The sequence below is a fragment of the Equus caballus genome, unplaced genomic scaffold, assembly GCF_041296265.1.
Source record: "Equus caballus isolate H_3958 breed thoroughbred unplaced genomic scaffold, TB-T2T haplotype1-0000019, whole genome shotgun sequence".
NCBI lineage: Eukaryota > Metazoa > Chordata > Mammalia > Perissodactyla > Equidae > Equus > Equus caballus.
This window is the reverse complement of record NW_027222392.1, coordinates 1,310,331-1,328,237: the sequence shown is the minus strand read 5'-3', so window position 1 is coordinate 1,328,237 and position 17,907 is coordinate 1,310,331. Positions and strand designations below refer to the sequence as shown.

Sequence of the window (17,907 nt, the reverse complement as noted above, 5' to 3'; positions counted from 1 at the left end):
AGTTTTAATAGGGCATCACTGCCAAATAAACGTGTTATCTCTTTACAATGACATGATTTGATACATTGCAAAAGGATTCCCCTCATCAGGATAAATAATACATCCGTCACCACACAGGTTTCTCTTTTCTTCTCTTTCTTTTTCTTGGGAGCATATTTAAGTTCTCTCTTCGCAAATTTCAATGACACAATGCAGTGTTGTCAACTATAGTGAGTTGAACCGTTTCAGATAGCTCGCATAAGTGGAATCACACAATATTTGTCCTTCTGTGACTGGCTTATTTCACTCAGCACAATCCAGCGATCCCACTTTGGGGTATATATCCACCAGAATTGACATCAGAATCTCAAAGAGACATCTGCATTCTTGTGTTGACTGCAGCCTTGTTCACAAGAGCCAAGATATGGAAACAGCTTAGTGTCCATCGACAGATGAATAGATAACGATAATGCCAAGAAATATTACTCAGCCTGAAAAGAGAAGGGTATTTTGCATATGCAACAACATAAAGACATTTATTTGACAAGCGACTGCAGACTTCTGTTTGGGCCAAATGGTGTGAGCCCCATGCAGCCTCTCTCTCTCAGATGACAAATGAAACTCTGGCCAGAGAACAAATAATTGCCATCTGATTTTCTAAATTCACCAAGTGAACAACTCCCAGTAACTTGAATCCTGATACTGACCAGGTCTGAGACAGGTTCTGTTGGGGTTTTTACATAAAACAATATTTATATATTACCAATGCTTTAAAAATATACGCAAAATAAATTTGAAAATATGCACCAAAATACGGGCAGAGCTTAATAAATGGTTATAAGGCAGTCCCCCTATTGACCACCACCAAGGTCATTCCTGTCCTCTGTGACATTTGTTCAGTCTTAGTTGTACAGGAGACTGCAAATTAGTACTTCCTGTGTCCCTATGTTACTGTCTCTCTAGGCATTTCATTGTGTGGAGTTCGTCAATGTCTCTGGAATGAATCATGAGAAGAATATTATTTATTGTATTATGTAAAGAATGACACTGAAATGAGTCTGACCGAGTTGGTGTGAACGTTATGCAGCATTTTAAATGCCCTTTTCCCTCAGCAGTGTTATCTGGGGCAGAAGGAACGGGCAGAGCAGCTGAGGGGATTTGGAATTAGAGAGGAGCAGGAGGAAGACAAAACTTCTCCAGTAATCTTTGCAATTTAACCACCACATTGGCGTTCTCACAGCGTGAAATCAAATATGATTTTATGTTCATTCCAGGATTGCTAGCACATCGTTTCATAAAATGTGCAGGGTTATTGTTTCCTTTCCCGTCATCTGTATTTGAGAGCCCCAACTCACCTCAGACAAAGGTCCATACTGAATTATTCTGTGTCTTCTATTAAACAAAGGATTCTTTGATACAGTGCAGAAAAATATGTACTTTGATGAGCACGAAATTTGAAGAGAAGGAGCATCTAAAACAAGAGGAAAAGGAAGAATTAGAAAAAATAATTGAATTATCTGAAAAACACAAATAATATCAGGTTTCATAAGTCACTGTAAAATATAGAAATAAATGACTAATGACATACTACTTATAAATAGCTACTAAAATTAGGACATTTTTAGAGCTAACGCATTTATTATATATTCCATCACGAATAAGTTGGGAGGCCATAGTAATGAGCCAGGACCCCTGACCTCTGCAGGGAGCCCTCACCCAACCCCAGAAACTGTCTCAGACACTCTCAAGGCATCATGGGTCAGAATCATTCCTTCCTATAGGGAAGGTGTGGAGCCAGTGGTGAATGGAGGGATTGGGAAGCTGGATATGGGAGAAGAACCCGGGGCTCAGGGGCCCTTCACAGAGCAGGAAAGTGCAGGGAGGAGCTCCCCCTGGTGGCTGTTGGGTGATGCTGCTTGACCCAGGTCAGAGCTTTCCCTGGGCTGTGCTGTTTACATCTGAAGGACCACGCTCATGCACACTGCCCACCATGGGCTAGAGGATCAATGAGTCCTGTTTCAGTGGGTCCAGTAACTTCATTTTCCTCTCCCGCAGTGTGTCAAGTCTCCACCGCTAGAAGCTCACAAGCTCTCTCTGCGCTTGGGGCGTCTGGCATGTGGCTCAGTGCGTCTTCATATCTGCTGTCCCCCAATTCTGTGTTCACCATCGCCCAGAGATTCCAGTCATCTAGTCTCAGCCCAGATGCCCCCTGGGGTCAAGGTGAATGTTTCTGCATATAACACGGATGGTACTTGCACCTATGCTCTGCTCAAGTGATACCGTTCCTGATGGTTTGGGTTTCATTATTTTCCTAGAATCGGAAAATGAAATTGCCCTACATCCTCTCTTCTTTTTCTCTCTCTCTATATGTAACATATAATATACAACATATATAAGATGCAACATGTAACACATAATATGCAATATGTAGCATTTCATACATTATAATGCATTTTACATACGAAGTTCTCTCCATATAATACATTACATATATTTATGTTTTTATATGTAATTTTATAATATGCATATTAGTTTAAAATAAATATAAATTCCTTACTTTATATGACTGTTTGATGTAGCTAATATATTTTTAATCAAGTTCTGTAGTTTTACTCAGTGTGAGGGCTGATAGAACAGGAACGTTACTACAATGGAACCTCCTCCCTATTTTAGGGCTCTTCTCCCATTGCTGTACTAAAAACTCTCATAGCCTGTGACTGTAATGTACTGGGCCCTAATCAAGATTTTTTTAAGAGCTCCATGGAATTATTGAGTGTTAGGTGTCTAGGATCTGAATCCAAAAGAACAGATGTTTATCCAGAACTTTCCCAACCAAGGAACCACAGGGAAGAGCAGGAGACGTTGTGGATTGACCTGAGGGAGGTGAGCACTGAATGAGATGGCATTGAATGTGGAGATCGCTGTGGGTGGTATTGATGGATACCTGTGCAGTATTGTCATCCAGTCCGTGAACATGGTTGCCCTTTCACTTATTTAAATTCGTTTTTTTCAGTAATGTTTGTATTTTTCAGTTTACAGCCTTTTCTATTTTATTATTTTTGATGATTTTGCAAATGGAACTGCTTTCTTAATATCCTCTTAATCTTGTTCTTTGTTGTTAATTAGAAAACCAACTGATTTTTGTAGAGTATTACTACCCTTAAGTCCCGTAGGAGATACCAGATAGAACCCATTAGGGGTTATGATAGGAGTTGGTTTTCCTATCTTGAAACAGTAGGATAACAAGTATTGAGGCAGGTGGGAATATGAAAATGAAGCACTGCCATCCATGAGCAGTACAATGAGTAACCCTGGATCCACCCCTAAAGGCATTGAGGAAAAGTAGGGATTTTCCTGAAGGTTTAGTGGAGGCTAGAGAATAGCTATCACAAAGTACACCTGAGAGCAAAGCTTCTTCAAAATCCCCTTCGAGTAGCTCTGTCTTCCTAGATTTCCATTCCTTTTGGCAGCTGCCCCAACTCTCTCTTCTCCCGCTCTGCTCGTTTTCCCCAGTCAAGCTCATTTCTCTCTGCACCTTTCTTCTCCAAACCCCCTCAGCTTGCATATCCACCCAGTGATAAATACCATGCCCCACCTCGTGGTCATCCACTCCTCTGCAGCTTCTCAAGGTTGCCCCAGGACTCTGAAGCACCAGCATTCTTTCCATCTAGCGTCACTTTGGAACGTGGTTAGTGACGTAACTCATCGTTGAACAACATGGGCTCTAAATTCTGACTTCATCTTCGCAAACCGGGTGACCTCAAACAAACGATATCCTTCCTCTGGAGCTGTTTTCCAATCTATAAAATAAGGATAATATAAGTACGTGGCCAGCATGATTGCCGTGAGTATTAAATGCGATGATGCCTGCAAAATACCGGTCTGTAGTGACTGTGCAGTAACTGTTAGCCATCAGTACTATTATTCATCTGCTGGAAAATTCTATGAGGTCAGTAGGGCAGTGGTTCCTGTTTTGATATGAACAAAGCAAGGACCCCAGTGGTGAATTGATTTGCTCAAGGTTGTACAAGACAGGCAGCCAAGCCAGAGGTCAAATCCCATCCCTTGAGTCCAGAGCCTTTGGATTTCTGCCCAATTTCTTGAGGTCAAGACCTGACAAGCAAGTGCTGGTGAATGGGGTCCCCCACAGCTTGGATGCTGTTTAAGAATTCTGAGGAGAGGCGATACCCCTTCCTGGCTTCAGTTTTCAGTGCCAACATTAAATTATGATGATGTATGACATGAGATTGTGTCCCCTGCTGGCCCCTGAAAGTTGCATTTCTTCTGAGGGCGACTACAGAGGATCCATTTTGCTGTTCTCAGTAGGTCTGGAGTGACCTACTCTAGTCCCTCTGCTTGGAACACAAAGCTCATTGCCCTCATGAGCCATTTCTCACAGCAGCCACTCAGGGACTTCCTACATACTTCTAGTTTGCCTGGATGGTGCCCCCCGTTGGGGTGTCATCACTTCATTAAAATACAGAATTAAAGTTTGTCACTGGACACCCAGCCAGCTGTCAGGATACCCCCCTCCTCCTGCCAATGTCACACACTTTGTACTTCCCAGTATAGTGTGGTGTTTAGGGAATTCTGGAGTCAGACAGATATGAGTTCAAGGTCTAGGTGTGACACTAAATGTGGACTTGGTTCAATTTTTCAGCCTCTCTGAATCTCCATTTCTTCATCAGTAAAATGGGTATTTGGATAATGAAAAGCAGGCAGTTAATACTTCCTCGGACTCTGGTAGTTCATGAGACTGTGTCAGTGAGCTATGACTACACTAATGTCACATAACAGATAACCATAAACCTTAGGGGCACATGACAATCAGCAATCCACAGAAGAACAAATGTAAGTAGCCAACCCAAATGTGGACAGACTTCCCTGCATTAGTAAACAAAGCATGTCCAATTAAAGAAAACCCAAGATACCATTTTTCATCTATACTTAATGGGAACTCTTTAAAAGATAGACTTTACTTTTTAGAACAGTTTTGAGATTGATAGAAAATTTAAGAAAGACAGCACAGAGAGTTCCCATACACCTCTGTTCTGGTTTGCTATTACTAGCATCTTACCTCAATCGGGGATATTGGTTACAACAGATGAAATTATACAGGTTCATTGTTATTAACTAGATGTATGACTGTTGATGTTGACCTTGATCGCCTGGCTAAGGTAGTGCTTGTCCGTTTTCTCCACTGCAAAGTTACTGCCCCCTCTTTCCATACTATGCACTTTAGGAAGGAATTCCATGCACAGGTCTCTCCCTGGTTGATGCCCCCTCAGCTCTCAGGATCAGGGCAGAAAAAGGAAGATGTGCACAGCTGACTCTCTCCCAGTTCAGGCCTCATCCTGATGCAGTACCACGTGACCTATATAGTGAGGGGTATGTCTTCAATAGCAAATATTTACTGAATACCTACCTGGTGTTGAGTCTGGTGGTTGGCAGTGGAATGCCAGGCTGTGCTAGACAGCCTCATCCCTGCTCAGGGAGCTTGCCCTGAAGTAGGAACATTAGGGTGGGAGGCAGACATGGGGCCATCCTTCCCAAACTTCACCACTGGAGACAGGGAGGCCAGAGAGGACACTGCTGCACTCATGGGTCTGTGATGGGATGAGCGTTGGTGGGATGATAGGAGAGCAGGGAATCAGAGGCAACACGAGAGCTGAGGGCACCTGGGAATGACGTGAAGAGTCCTCGGGTTTAGGCGGAGATGTAGAAAAGTCCATGAAATGATATAAACAGAGGAAGATGGAGATAAACAACATGACCTGGGAGAAGTGAACTACCAGGGAAATGAGATTAGAATTCAGGAATTACGAGACCCTGGCAGGGCAAGTGCCTTAGGAATCCCAGAAGATGTGCTTTGGTTTGTCAGGTGGAGGGGCTTGGTCATCGGTTGAATGTGATCTACTGAGGCTGCTGGAAAGGAAGACAGGGAGAGGCCACATGTCAGCAGGGTGAGAAGTGAAGGGTGGGTGAGAGAGTTGACAGAGGGAGGACAGATTCCCCTCCAGGAAACCTTGCATGGGAAGTATAAGATGGAGGAGTCCAAATCTGGATGTCCTTCACTGTGTGTCGTAAAAATAGAATAATGTTAATTTGTAGATTTTTGTCACAGGAGAAGATAAATTCAAAGCTTATAGATTGATTACCCTTTAAAACATTAACTGTTTATGTCCAACAAAGAAAATTTGCTTCTTTGGCCCCAGCTTGGTGCCATAAAAGTACTATACTCAAAAACATTCTTTACCACCTTACTGGTCTCCTCAGTAAGATGAGTTGAATAACATTTGGACTCAAGTTTAGACTCTAGTGTGTGAGATTCATGTGTTTAACTTTGTGAAAATTGGTCTCTTACAAGTTGGGAGCGTATTTCCTGAGATGTCTGAGAGGATCCTTCCATCTAATCTACTGACCCTGTGGTGACTGAGGACTGGAATCTTCAAGCTCAGGAATTACTGTTCTTGAGTCCTGAGGTGATTCCCAGGAGCTACGAAAACTTTCCTTTTCTGACCCTGTATTTTTCTATAAATTCACCACCCCCACACACTTTTTTGTTACAAGGGGCTGAAAATGATTTCAGGGGCATTAGCTGACTGGTGTCTACGTGATGAGAACATAACGGAGGTAGTAGAATTTTGGAGAAAGCGTTCTTGGTGGGATATTACAGGAAGGAAAGGAAAGGAAAGTGTCGAGTATGATTATGGAGACTCTAATCTTCAGTGACTGAAAGCATTGCAGACAGGGAGCTGGGTGGACCCATGCCACGTGGGGCCTCGACGTCATTCTGCAGTTGTGCCTTTTTGTAAGTCACTATCACTCTCACTGGCTTGGATTCAACAGGTTGCTTGGTTGACACTCCTGAAATGAAAAACCAACGATTGTCTTAGTATAAGCATATTCTCAGATACTAGACTCATCTCATTGCGATGAAATGGATTTTCCTAAAGACTTCCTCAGAGCATTGAGGTAAATGTCTGAAACCAAGAAATGTCAAAAATAGGAAGGGGCTCATGATACAGGCCCCCAGGTTCTGAATCTAAACTCTACCTTCTAGAATGGACTCCTGCCCGTTAGCTGTGATTAGCGAGGCGCCAATAATACCAGCTCTAGCATCAGGGGCACTTCTACTAGCCTTCTTAAATACTTTTTCACAAATTTATTTTACATCCATTATCTTACTTAATCTTTACAACACTCCTAAGATTTAAACATTATTACCCCCCACAGTTTAGAGATGAAGAAACTGAAAACGAGCTAGAATAATTGGACAAAGATCAAACAGCCAGGAAATGGTAGCACAGGAGTCTGCAGTACTCTGAAAGGTTGTCTGACATCAAGTCAGCTCCTTTTTCTCAATGATGCTGCTCCTCTTAATCTGTTTCAACGAGCACTGGAATTCCTCGGTGCTTCAGGGACCACTGAGCAGCAGCGCCTCGGGGCCCTCACTCTGGTTTCAACCAGAGGACGTCTATTATACACATAATAGATTTGAAGTTTTGTTTGAAAATGTTCCCAGACACTCTATTATCCCATGATGTCTCCTAAAGCTGTTACGAGCTGCACCAGCAACTTCTTGAAGTCAGAGACCTCGACTTCTTCTTTCTTTGGTCTCACAACAGTGTGCAACCCTGCCTGACCTGTGAGCCAGCCTGTGGAAGGAGGAGCAGACGGGAATCACTGCCCTTGGGATGTGCTCTGGGATCCCCCGTCTAGGTATCTCCCATGACCCCTGGCGGCCTCGCTGCCTGTTTCTCACCGAAGTCAGTCGAAGGATCTGCAGCCTTCTTGCTGCCATCACAATGCATGGAGTTCTCCCCCAGGAGGGAAGCAATGTCTTCTCCGAAGTCAGTCGAAGGATCTGCAGCCTTCTCACTGCCATCACAATGCATGGAGCTCTCCCCCAGGAGGGAAGCAATGTCTTCTCCGAGGTCAGTCGAAGGATCTGCAGCCTTCTCGCTGCCATCACAATGCATGGAGCTCTCCCCCAGGAGGGAAGCAATGTCTTCTCCAAAGATCTGGAGGCAATTCTCAATCAAAAATTGCACAAGAGAAATCTGCAACACAAAAGGGTAAAAACGGGGTGTTCTTTTTCATATGGCATAGTTATAAATCACATTTCATACATGAATCTTGGCTCTAACAAAAATTGTGAAAGAATACTAAGAAAAATTCAGAGAACCAGTTTTCTCTAAGAACGAACTGTGATACTTTCGTGAGTACTTCGGGCACAGGTTTTAAAATACTTTTCATCAGTGGACTAAAGGCATAATTTGTGGTCTAGTTTAAAAGCTAACATTTTTATATCAATGGTTACATCTTGAAAACAAAGGCAATTTTCAAATGTAACCCACATAGGATGTTTGGGGGAAGATGTATAGTCTCTTATGAAATTTTATCTATTCATTTTCATTAAACATTTTTTCCAGTTTTGTTGAGATATAATAGACATATCGCATCTTAGGAAAATTTATAAAGCACCCAATAGACACGGATACGTGAAATTCATTTGTAAGTTTAGGTGCTGCTTAAACTTGGGCAGCAGAGATTTCTGTGGGTTTTTGTGAGGGAAGAAAGCAGCTGGAGAGACACCATTCAGTTTGTCTGGCTGCAGCCCCTCCTCTTGCATTGCCTGCCCCACCCTTACTTTCTGGGAAACTCTCTTGGGAAACAGCTATGATCTTCTTGGGCATGTTGTAGCTCTGATAGGGTGTTCTGGAATCTTTTACTAGTTTCCTCACCCTATAGCAGAGGCAAAATAGTAGCCAAGTATTTTTCTGAATGAGCCAAAGCTGGCAGAGGAAGGCCAAAGTGTGTGGAGCCATGGGTGCTCATATTGCCCAAGCTGCCTAGGATGTGCCAGTAATGACCAGAGGAGCTGGGTGTTGTCGGCATCGTGTGATGAAGAAACCATGGCTTGGAAACTTTGCCCAGGGTTACACATCCCTCAGTGATTAGGCTGAGAGTTGAACCTTGGCTTGTCACACTCCAAAGCCCAGGTTCTTTTCTGTCATATCGAGCCACTCCTCTCTCTGCTGTTCAGTCCGTCCAGAGTTTAGTCTCATGGACAGGAAGGGAGGAGAGACTCAACTGCTCACAGTTCCCCCTTAACAACCCTCCTTCCCATCCCCACAGAGGAGGATAAATGACTCTGCCACTCAACGGATACACTTTCAAAAACTGGTCTGTCAGAGTTAACACCGTCCATTTTGGGTTCCAAGTGGGGACTCTGACCCCTAGGGCACGCAAATGAGAGCTTTCATTACCTTTCTTGTGATGTCACTTTCTAATTCTGCGCTGCAGGCATTGGGCAAACAAAGAATGCTTGGGGCTATGCAGGTGGCTAAGTTGTAAGCTGTCATCTGATTGACGGATGAATGCTGCTGAATGTTGTGCAGCACTCCAAAAAGATAGCGCAGGAGCTCTGCATTGGCTCTGGGCAGCTCATCCAGAAGCCTAAAGACACAAAAATGGACCTTTAAAGACAGCACGTCATTTTGCTCAGGAAGTTGGAAATACAGAGAAAGGGAACAGAGGACTTCTTTGTAGAGCAGGCACAAAGCCCAGTGAACATGCACGAGAATGCAGAAATGGCCCTCCTAAACATGCTGCCTGAAATATTTTCCCTGAAACGCCTAGAACGTGTTCTCATTTGGGCACATCTTATTAACATCGAATTTAATGTAAATATGTTTTAAAACTCTGAAACATTGCAGAAACTCTTCAATTAAAGTTCACAAAAGCTCATTGATTAAATTAAACAGCGATGAAATTTCAAAGGCTCCCTTTGTTTTGAAGGTAGCAATATAGGAACACTGTCTCAGGGTAAGATCCCAGCAAAGTTCCAGGCAAAAATGTTTCATTGAGTTCAGTTCCTGAACCAGATAAGAACTTCTCTGGCTAGTTAAGTGTTTGACAAAGGTAAGACCATATCCCTGGCAGATTGGTCCTTTAGCATCTCTCTTGGACCAAAGGATTTCATCTGCTCTCAGTTTCATATTGTCAAATAAAAATGGCAAGTAATAGGATATATTGGAATATATGAGGAAGCCATTTTGGTGTAAACCTAATTCGGACCTGACCTTGTCTTTCCAAAAGGGCCTGACCGAGGCCGTTGAGCATGCATTGTATATCTGCTTTAGAGATTCCCTATGGCAAGAGCAAAAGGCCCTTGAGATAAAGGTGCAACTTCCCTCCCCCTGCCAACGTTGGTGTCTCCTTAAGGATTAAGCATCTTTCCTTAGGCTAGAAACTGATTGCTGTGCTCACCTGTGACTGCTCAGCTTGAGACAATAGACTTGCCTCCTGCTGCGCCCTTGGAGATAACAGACCCACTACCTGCTGTGTCTATCAAGTGCTGTGCCGACAGGGCACTCTTGTGACTATTGTGGGAGGGACATTTCAATCATGTGAAACACCCTCTTTGAGGGTATATAACCACCTTATGTACCCCCACTACTTTGGAGTGCTCTGTTCCTTTGTGGAAAGACCTCCCGGGTTATAATCCTAAAATTTAAGCTCAGAATAAACTCACCCAAATTTTCATTTATTGATTGGTTATGGATTATTTTCGTCGACAACATATTCAGAAGGTATAAAATGGTCAAGGATTCCTTATTAACAAGACTAGGAGAAGAACAAGAACTCAATAAGAGCAGTAAGGCATGCCACTGTTTTTGAACTGGCCTCCGTGGGAGTGGTCAAATCAAACTCTTTGGCATTGGTCATTATTTTAGTGGACAAAGCTGTAAAGTATAAGCTAATATTTTCCTAAGAGTATGTTGATTGTACTTTGGAGGTGTGCCCCAGTAGAGTAATCATGGCATCGTTACCTCTGAGTGGCAGCGATTTTCTCCTCCTCATTCTCTCCATCAGTTATACTGACCCATTTAGCATAGAGGTCAGATGTAAAGACGCTCCCTGGGATGTTTCGAAGAAAATCCTTACACACATCAAAAGAAGAGTATTATTCTTATGGCAAATACATATTGGACAAATTACAGGGAAAACATGGAGTTGAAAAGTTGAGTTTCTGTCCCCACTTCCTTCTCAGGCTCCCCACACTGTGACCCACGCAGCGCTCAGCTCCACCTCTCCACTGACTTGCACACCCTGAAGTGGGTGCTTGGACTTCTAAAACTTAGAAGCACCAAAGCAGAGTGGGCCACAGTGGGAGCGAAGAGAAAGCCCCCTTCTATCACCTGGAACTTCCTCTTGGTGTCCATTTTAGTAAACTAGTAGAAACTGACAAGGTCCGGTAAGACGTCATCCTCAATCCTGCTAGTTTCTTGAGAAGAAATACCCATCCCCGTTTGAGACACAGTGCTTGCTCTTAACTCAAGCAAGAGAAGTTCTGAAACAAACCAAACGCGCACACCCTCGTGCTCTCGCACACATATTAAGAGAGAACTGAGCCTTCTGACTTGAGGTATGTGTGCTCCTTGGGAGAACACTGCGTCACAATAGCCTCGTTCATCCTGGTTTTAACTGTATGAACGTTCGATCCTGCAGACTGGGAAGCAGCAGACATTGGAAATATATTAAAATCCCCAATGGGTAACAATGTGTTACCCCTTACAGTCTGTGAGTGGGACATACAGATCCTTCCAAAAGAAGAAACTTACTAAAAACTTAGATACATTGCAGCTTCAGGACTCTGAGTATCAGGGCTACAGACGCACAAATGTCAGCTTCCTAAGTGGAGGCCTGGAACATCTGTCACTTTAGAGGGCTGAGGAACAAGTTTAACATCGTAGAATTGGGCCTATTAAAATTTACGAAGCTTTAATGTTTGTGCAAGACTGAGGGGAAGTTGTCACTTTGTCTTGCTAGCTTCCAAGCACACCTAGCTTCTATTGTTCTCACTCAGCAGCACATGCCTTCTCTTAGTGGTGGCTTGCTCGAGAAGTGCCTCAGGGCAACTATCCTAATTAGAATCTAATGAAGGTTCACTCATGCTAATCCCTATTGAGCTGCTGTTAGTGCCAGGCACTATTGTGAGCACTGGGGACAGAGCAGAGAAGCCAATGGACAGAGTCCCAGTCCTCTCACTTTGACTATGTTGATTGGTGTGTGGTACCCATGGTATTGTAGCTAGTCATGGTAGTTAGTGCTTTTCACCGTGTTTCCTATGGAGTGCTTCCAATATATTTGGAGGGAGGAAGCAGTCCAACTCTGGCCGGCTCTTCGAGTCTGGGAGCGTGCAGGAGGGCCCTTGCCTCATGCGTACCACACTACATGCACTCGGAGCATGTGTCTCCTCTCTGTTTCCTGAACCCTGTTCTGTGGGAGCCCATTGGTGAGGCTGAGTGTGGTGAAGCCAGAACATGACCCGAGCAGAATATGCCAAGGGTATTCACTGCTGGACCTCTGTTTTTAGACAGCTCAATGGCAAACTCATTGTGGTCCTGATGATGTACTCATTTCTGGTTTAGGTCAACACCCCAGTTCATTGGGCATGGTATTATCAAAGCCAAGTTGCAAAGTCTGATTCCCCACCAAGATCAGTCAACTTTAGGAATGTCTAAGAACTATACCCACGAGTGGCCACCCCCTTGCTAGTCTGTACTTATAACAGAAAGATAGGCAAGACTCTGCTGATGGGCAACTCTAACTCTTGCTGGAAAATCAGTTCCAGGTGGGCACCTCACAGAAGGCAACACTCAACTTGCTATTTGTATGCCTAGAGTATATTTCTAATCATCCCAGTGTCACAGTGGTCGACTCTAAGCCACTTCTGAACTGTCCCTATTTATGACAGAGCTGAACAATCATGGGGAACAAGGAAAGACCAAATGGAATCTCGATTATAAGAGAATTTTAATAACCTATTGTAGTCATTTCTACTTATGACATTCCTCTTTACAGCTGTTAACAAATACCAAGATGGATTGAGTCAATTCTTTCCCTGTTCTATGATTCCCTTCATAGAAACATAACTGGATATTTGTGATTTAGCGGTATCATTTAAAAACCTTTTTTGTATAAATCTATTGAATTTTCAGAATTCCAAACAAATTTTCGTTGCTGCACCTACTTTAAAAGTCAGATTTATAAGAAGAAGCATGTGGTAGGAGCTTGTTACTGTGTGACCATAATCGTGGGTGGTGGGTTAAGCTTAACAAACATTAATAAAGGATGCCAAATTTGGTAAGGGTGAAAGAAGGCAAAAAATAGTGAAGTCACCCCTACACTACTTTTAAATTAAAAGAGGCAGGCGAAAGAAGGATGAGGAAGTGAACGGAGCTTTTGGTCACTCATTGAGCATTTTTTGATTCATTGAATGACAAATGTTGGCTTACTGACTACGGTCAACCTCTCTATCTATTTTCAAATGTTTCATACTAATTTTCTTTTGTAAACTTTGCTTTCATTAGGACAATGGTGAAGAAGTCATCAAAAACAGGATGTTTGTTCTGGTAAACGTTCTGTATATCTAAGTGTGTGTGTAGAATTTTTATTATTATTATTCTGGGATAATGTTCAGGAATGAAGAAGGTAGTGTGTGATGAAAAAGGAAAGTATATCTAACATTTGGGGCTTTTAACACCCAAACTAACGCCCTTAAATTTGGACTTCGTGAAGTGTTTTTCAGTTTCTCAATCTATTATGCCTATTATGGTTCCTGGGCAATCACGGTGAAGGAAATTGATCATGTACCTTCAGAGTTACGCTGTGTGTGGATAATGCTAGAAGTTTCCCTACCTTTAAGACACATGCGACCACAAGAACAGATTCACAGTTCAGGTTCACTTTGTCCCCAGCATTTAATGTCTCCTTTAGGGCTCTGCATAATTTCATATTGGCCGATTTTCTGAATATGCCCTCTGTGAGCGGCCCTTTTTGCTTAAGAAAGCAAAGCATATCCTATAGGGAAGAAGAGAAAGGAAAAATCAATGGCACCTTGTATCCAGGAGCCCAGAGCACCAGCTCCCCCCTTGTCTGAGCTGGGGTAAGCGAGGTGCAGTGCTGGAGGGGGGGTGCATGCAAGCAAACGTAGAATTTTTTTTCTCAGTGTCTCTATTTTCTACCCAACCATCCCTTCTACATTCATATGCTGAAACATTTCAAACAGTTGTTAAGTCAGATTTTCCTTTTCAGTGAACTGACACTTTTGAATCAAACTTCCCTGCTTCCAGGCCTTTGTGGAATCACCCGCTCCTACTCCACCAATCTTTCCTCATCGTGCCCTAATATAGCTGCTCTTCCCCAGCTATGGAAATCTTCGTGCCATACCCGTGTCCCATTGTTCGTTCCCCTTTAAGGGGCTGCATACCCCATTTCTACTTCCTGGATTGCTTTCCCTCCTTTCAAATCGGGCTCTCCAAACCCCTCTCCTCCTCCTCTAATTACATCCCCTTCTCATCACTCTTTCCTTTCCTTTTGCTGCATCTTCATGTCCTCTGCTTGTGGTGCAGAAAGGCTCTAGGTATTGGAGTCAGGTAATCCAAGGGACCCGAATCCTATGATGCTACATCTTGGCTGTGTGGCCTTGGGCACAGTGTACACTTTAGTGAGGTTACTTTTTTTCTCATTTGTGAAGTGGGAATGATGATAATCATAGCTACCCCCTAAATTTGCTGTGAAACTTGCAAGGACTGAGGTAGTAGGAGCATGGGACTGGCATGACACATTTCTTCATCGTTAGCCTAAAATTCCCTAGATCTGGTAGAGTGCTTGGAGAGATACTGGACACTCAATAAATGTTGAAACTGACAACTCCATACACCAACTTGAGTTAACACAGGCCAAATTCTCTGGCTGTCCCTTGACACATTCTATTTGGATGAAAGGATCCACATATGCCAGAGGCTGAGTCTGTATGCTTCAGCACTGGAAATACAGGTCAAAATCTCCTGAGAGATTCTGAGGAGTGAGATTGAGTAGACTCAGCTGAAGGAGGCTGAAGACTACTGTGGAGTTCAGAGAAGATGAGACGGGGTGGACTCTCAGAGACTCATCCACATAGAGCCCATTTGCATTGATCTGAGCAGGCACATGTGGGTCTTTGCTGAAACCTATGGAATGGACATGGGTATCTTTTCTTTGTCGTGTTTGCTTTATGACTCAGCAGTACCTAAATCTGATTTTATTCTTTGACGTAATATTAGCAAAGCTTTTCCCCCAAAGCCAGCGGCTGTCTAAAGATTTCTCCATTTAGGGATAGATTTAAATGAGACACTTGACCTCTCAGAGTTCTCCCTCCTCAGGAAAGCCACAGAAGACCAAAATGAGACCCACCAGAAGAGAAGGGGGCAGGCTGTCGCGTTCACACACATCCCCGAGGCTGACGCCGAAGAGCTGCCCTGGCTTTGGGGATGGTGGCGTCACGTGCAGAAGGTCCTGGCAGGTGCTGGAGCCACGCCGGAGGGCCCAGTTGCCCATAAAATTAATTCTCACTGACTTCTGGCCTGAATCCAAAGAAGAAGTGAGATTATCAGTAGTAGTTAGTTTAATTTACTTACGGCACATTCATTGCGATGGCAAGAAGAAAGAGGAACTGAGTCAGCTTTTGCACAGAATTTCCCACGTTTGGAAATTGGCCAACTGCATCCTTGTGGTGTTAATCTGCTCTTCTTCCCCTCATCCTGCAAACCTAGAGGCTTGCTCAGACTCAGGGTCACTTCTTCCAGGGGAAATGCTTCCTAGGCAGTGCTCTCTCCTGCCTGTTGCATGAGACACTTCACTTGTACTTGTCCGTGTTTTCTGATGTTTAGTATGAACAGTGGATTCAGGTGACAGATCACATTTTGAAAGCTAACCAGGTTTGGTTTTCAAATCAAGTGGAGTTTGGCAATCATCTACTTTCATAGTAAGTCTCCTCCCACTCTTAGATTCCCTGTTTGCTTTCTGAACGCCCAACCATGGTCAACTTTCTTTCAGCAAAAGGATCTGCCTTTCAAGACACAACCTGCCTGAGCCCACTTCTCAGCGGGCCTCTGGCCTCTGCTCTGGGGTCCACAATGCTCAGGCAGCTCCATGATGACTATCAGCAGTCAGGGTCCTTGGGAAGTGGTCATTAAATGCTGGCTATGTGGTAAGATTCCAGGTGGCCGTGTTTCTTCAGACACCCCACAAAGCTACCCAGAGATGATTATTAACTACCCAACAGCCCCTGTCAAAAGAATGCTTTTCAAAGGAAAGGTGATCAGCAAGGAAAAGCTGAGTTCCAAGTTTCTACTGCTCAGCTATGAATGTTTACCTAAGAAGGTACCTTAACATTTGTTTAAATCACATGTTTATACCGAATACTAAAAATGTCAACAGAGGAGCCAAGTTGTAGAAGGATAAACAGTGAAGCAACATTTCACCAAGTAGCCTTCAACGTCCAACCACTCGGCCTTCCTGGGAAGGAGTGAGTGCATCTCCATGTCCACTCACGTGGATGCAGTGCTCCTGGGGCTGGACCAGAGAGAGCAGGATCTGAGAAACAGAAGGCTCCTGGTTCTGCCGCTTAGTCGGATAAGTTTACTGAAAACTCTTTGAGCTTTGGTTTGGTCAACTTTAATGTAAATGATGCTACCTACACCTCTTTGGACTAAATACTAGAAGGTCCCACTCAGCATAAGGCATGGCTCATAGCAGCCTTGATAAATCTCATCTCCCTCACTCAGAGGCCTAAGGAGGCCTAGACATCTGTCTCCTACCCCCAAAGCAGACCCCACCCCCATTCTTCATTTGATTTCACTGCCTCCAGAAGGTAGCAGTCATGAAGGAATGCCACCACTCCCCTAACTAAGGCTTCTTCCTGCCTGGCATTTGATACCCCTACCATTTTAAAAAGAGAGAAGAAAGCCAATACATTCTTAACTCCAGGAGAAGATTTCTATATGTCTGCATGTACAAATGTTTGTCTCAGATACACGTTAAAATGTAGGTTGAGTTGTTGTATGCAACCTGGTTTTCCTACTCTTAACCTGATTTTATTATTTCTAAAACTATCCAAATGTATTCCATTATTCAGCTTAAACAAGAATGCTCTGAAGAAGTGTGCTCTATCCCTTGATACAAAGCTACACATTCAGCTACTCTATGAGCATAGACAGAACGTATAGACAGTGAGCTAACATCTGTTGCCAATCTCCTTTCTGCTTGAGGAAGAGTGGCCCTGAGCTGACATCTGTGCCTATCTTCCTATATTTTGTATGTGGGTCGCCTCCACCACTTGGCTTGATAAGTGGTGTAGGTCAGCACCTGGTATCCAAACCCACAAACCCTGGGCCACCAAAGTGGAGCGCACTGAACTTAACCACTACACCACCGGGCTGGCCCCGAAAACCTAGCTAGTTTTAAACAGTCCTGGCAAGATTTAGTTTAGTGTTTCCTCATGCTCCAATTAGGGTGTGTGTATTAAAAAATAAATTTTTTGAAAATTTATCCTTCTAGAATAACAATCATAATAAAAATACTTTGAAGTAGAAATTCTATTCTGGCTCAAATACTTCCCAAATAAATAAAATGTCTTCTTCAGAGAAAGAAATATCAATGGGAAAATATTGGAGTGGTAGGGGAAAAAATGACAAGAAGGAAGATAAAAAAGCCCTGACCGTAAACATTCAGTCTAGTTTTGGTCTCGCCCTGGGTCTGAAGCAGACGTGGAAAGCGAGCTTGCTGTGGGAACAGACTTGAGAGTCCAGTTCTCTCTGGAATCCCAAGGCCACTTCAGCCGAAGCCCAGAAGAGAGTCCAGTTCAATTCCATAACTCTTCGCTCCACTGGAGTTTTTGATTCCAGGTGTGTCTAAGACATGTGGTCATTTGGTCCCCTCCCGTGACAGACCGAGATACTGGACAAATCCCTGAGATCGGGAAGGCACGTTCTCGGGTTGTAGAAGCACATGCTCTGAGAAGACACATGGATGTGCAGACACAGAACTATATGGCAACAGTGCTCTGGGGATACAGAAAAGGGAGCAACTGTCTAC

General features: G+C 43.6%; 1 protein-coding gene across 2 annotated transcripts in view; it reads right to left on the bottom strand.

Moving 5' to 3' along the window:
• Window positions 1–124: 124 nt before the first annotated feature.
• Window positions 125–17,907, bottom strand: part of LOC138922938 (rho GTPase-activating protein 20-like) — an 85,013-nt gene continuing 67,230 nt past the window's right edge. For both annotated transcript variants that reach the window (XM_070259396.1, XM_070259397.1), the window contains 9 exons: window positions 15,226–15,395; window positions 13,690–13,851; window positions 10,818–10,927; window positions 9,252–9,441; window positions 7,745–8,042; window positions 5,405–6,846; window positions 3,575–3,779; window positions 1,335–1,450; window positions 125–470 (listed from right to left, as the gene is read on the bottom strand). In XM_070259396.1, the coding sequence (XP_070115497.1) occupies window positions 6,698–6,846; window positions 7,745–8,042; window positions 9,252–9,441; window positions 10,818–10,927; window positions 13,690–13,851; window positions 15,226–15,395 (1,079 nt within the window). In that variant the 3' untranslated portion in view covers window positions 125–470; window positions 1,335–1,450; window positions 3,575–3,779; window positions 5,405–6,697. The remainder of the gene's footprint in view (window positions 471–1,334; window positions 1,451–3,574; window positions 3,780–5,404; window positions 6,847–7,744; window positions 8,043–9,251; window positions 9,442–10,817; window positions 10,928–13,689; window positions 13,852–15,225; window positions 15,396–17,907) is intronic.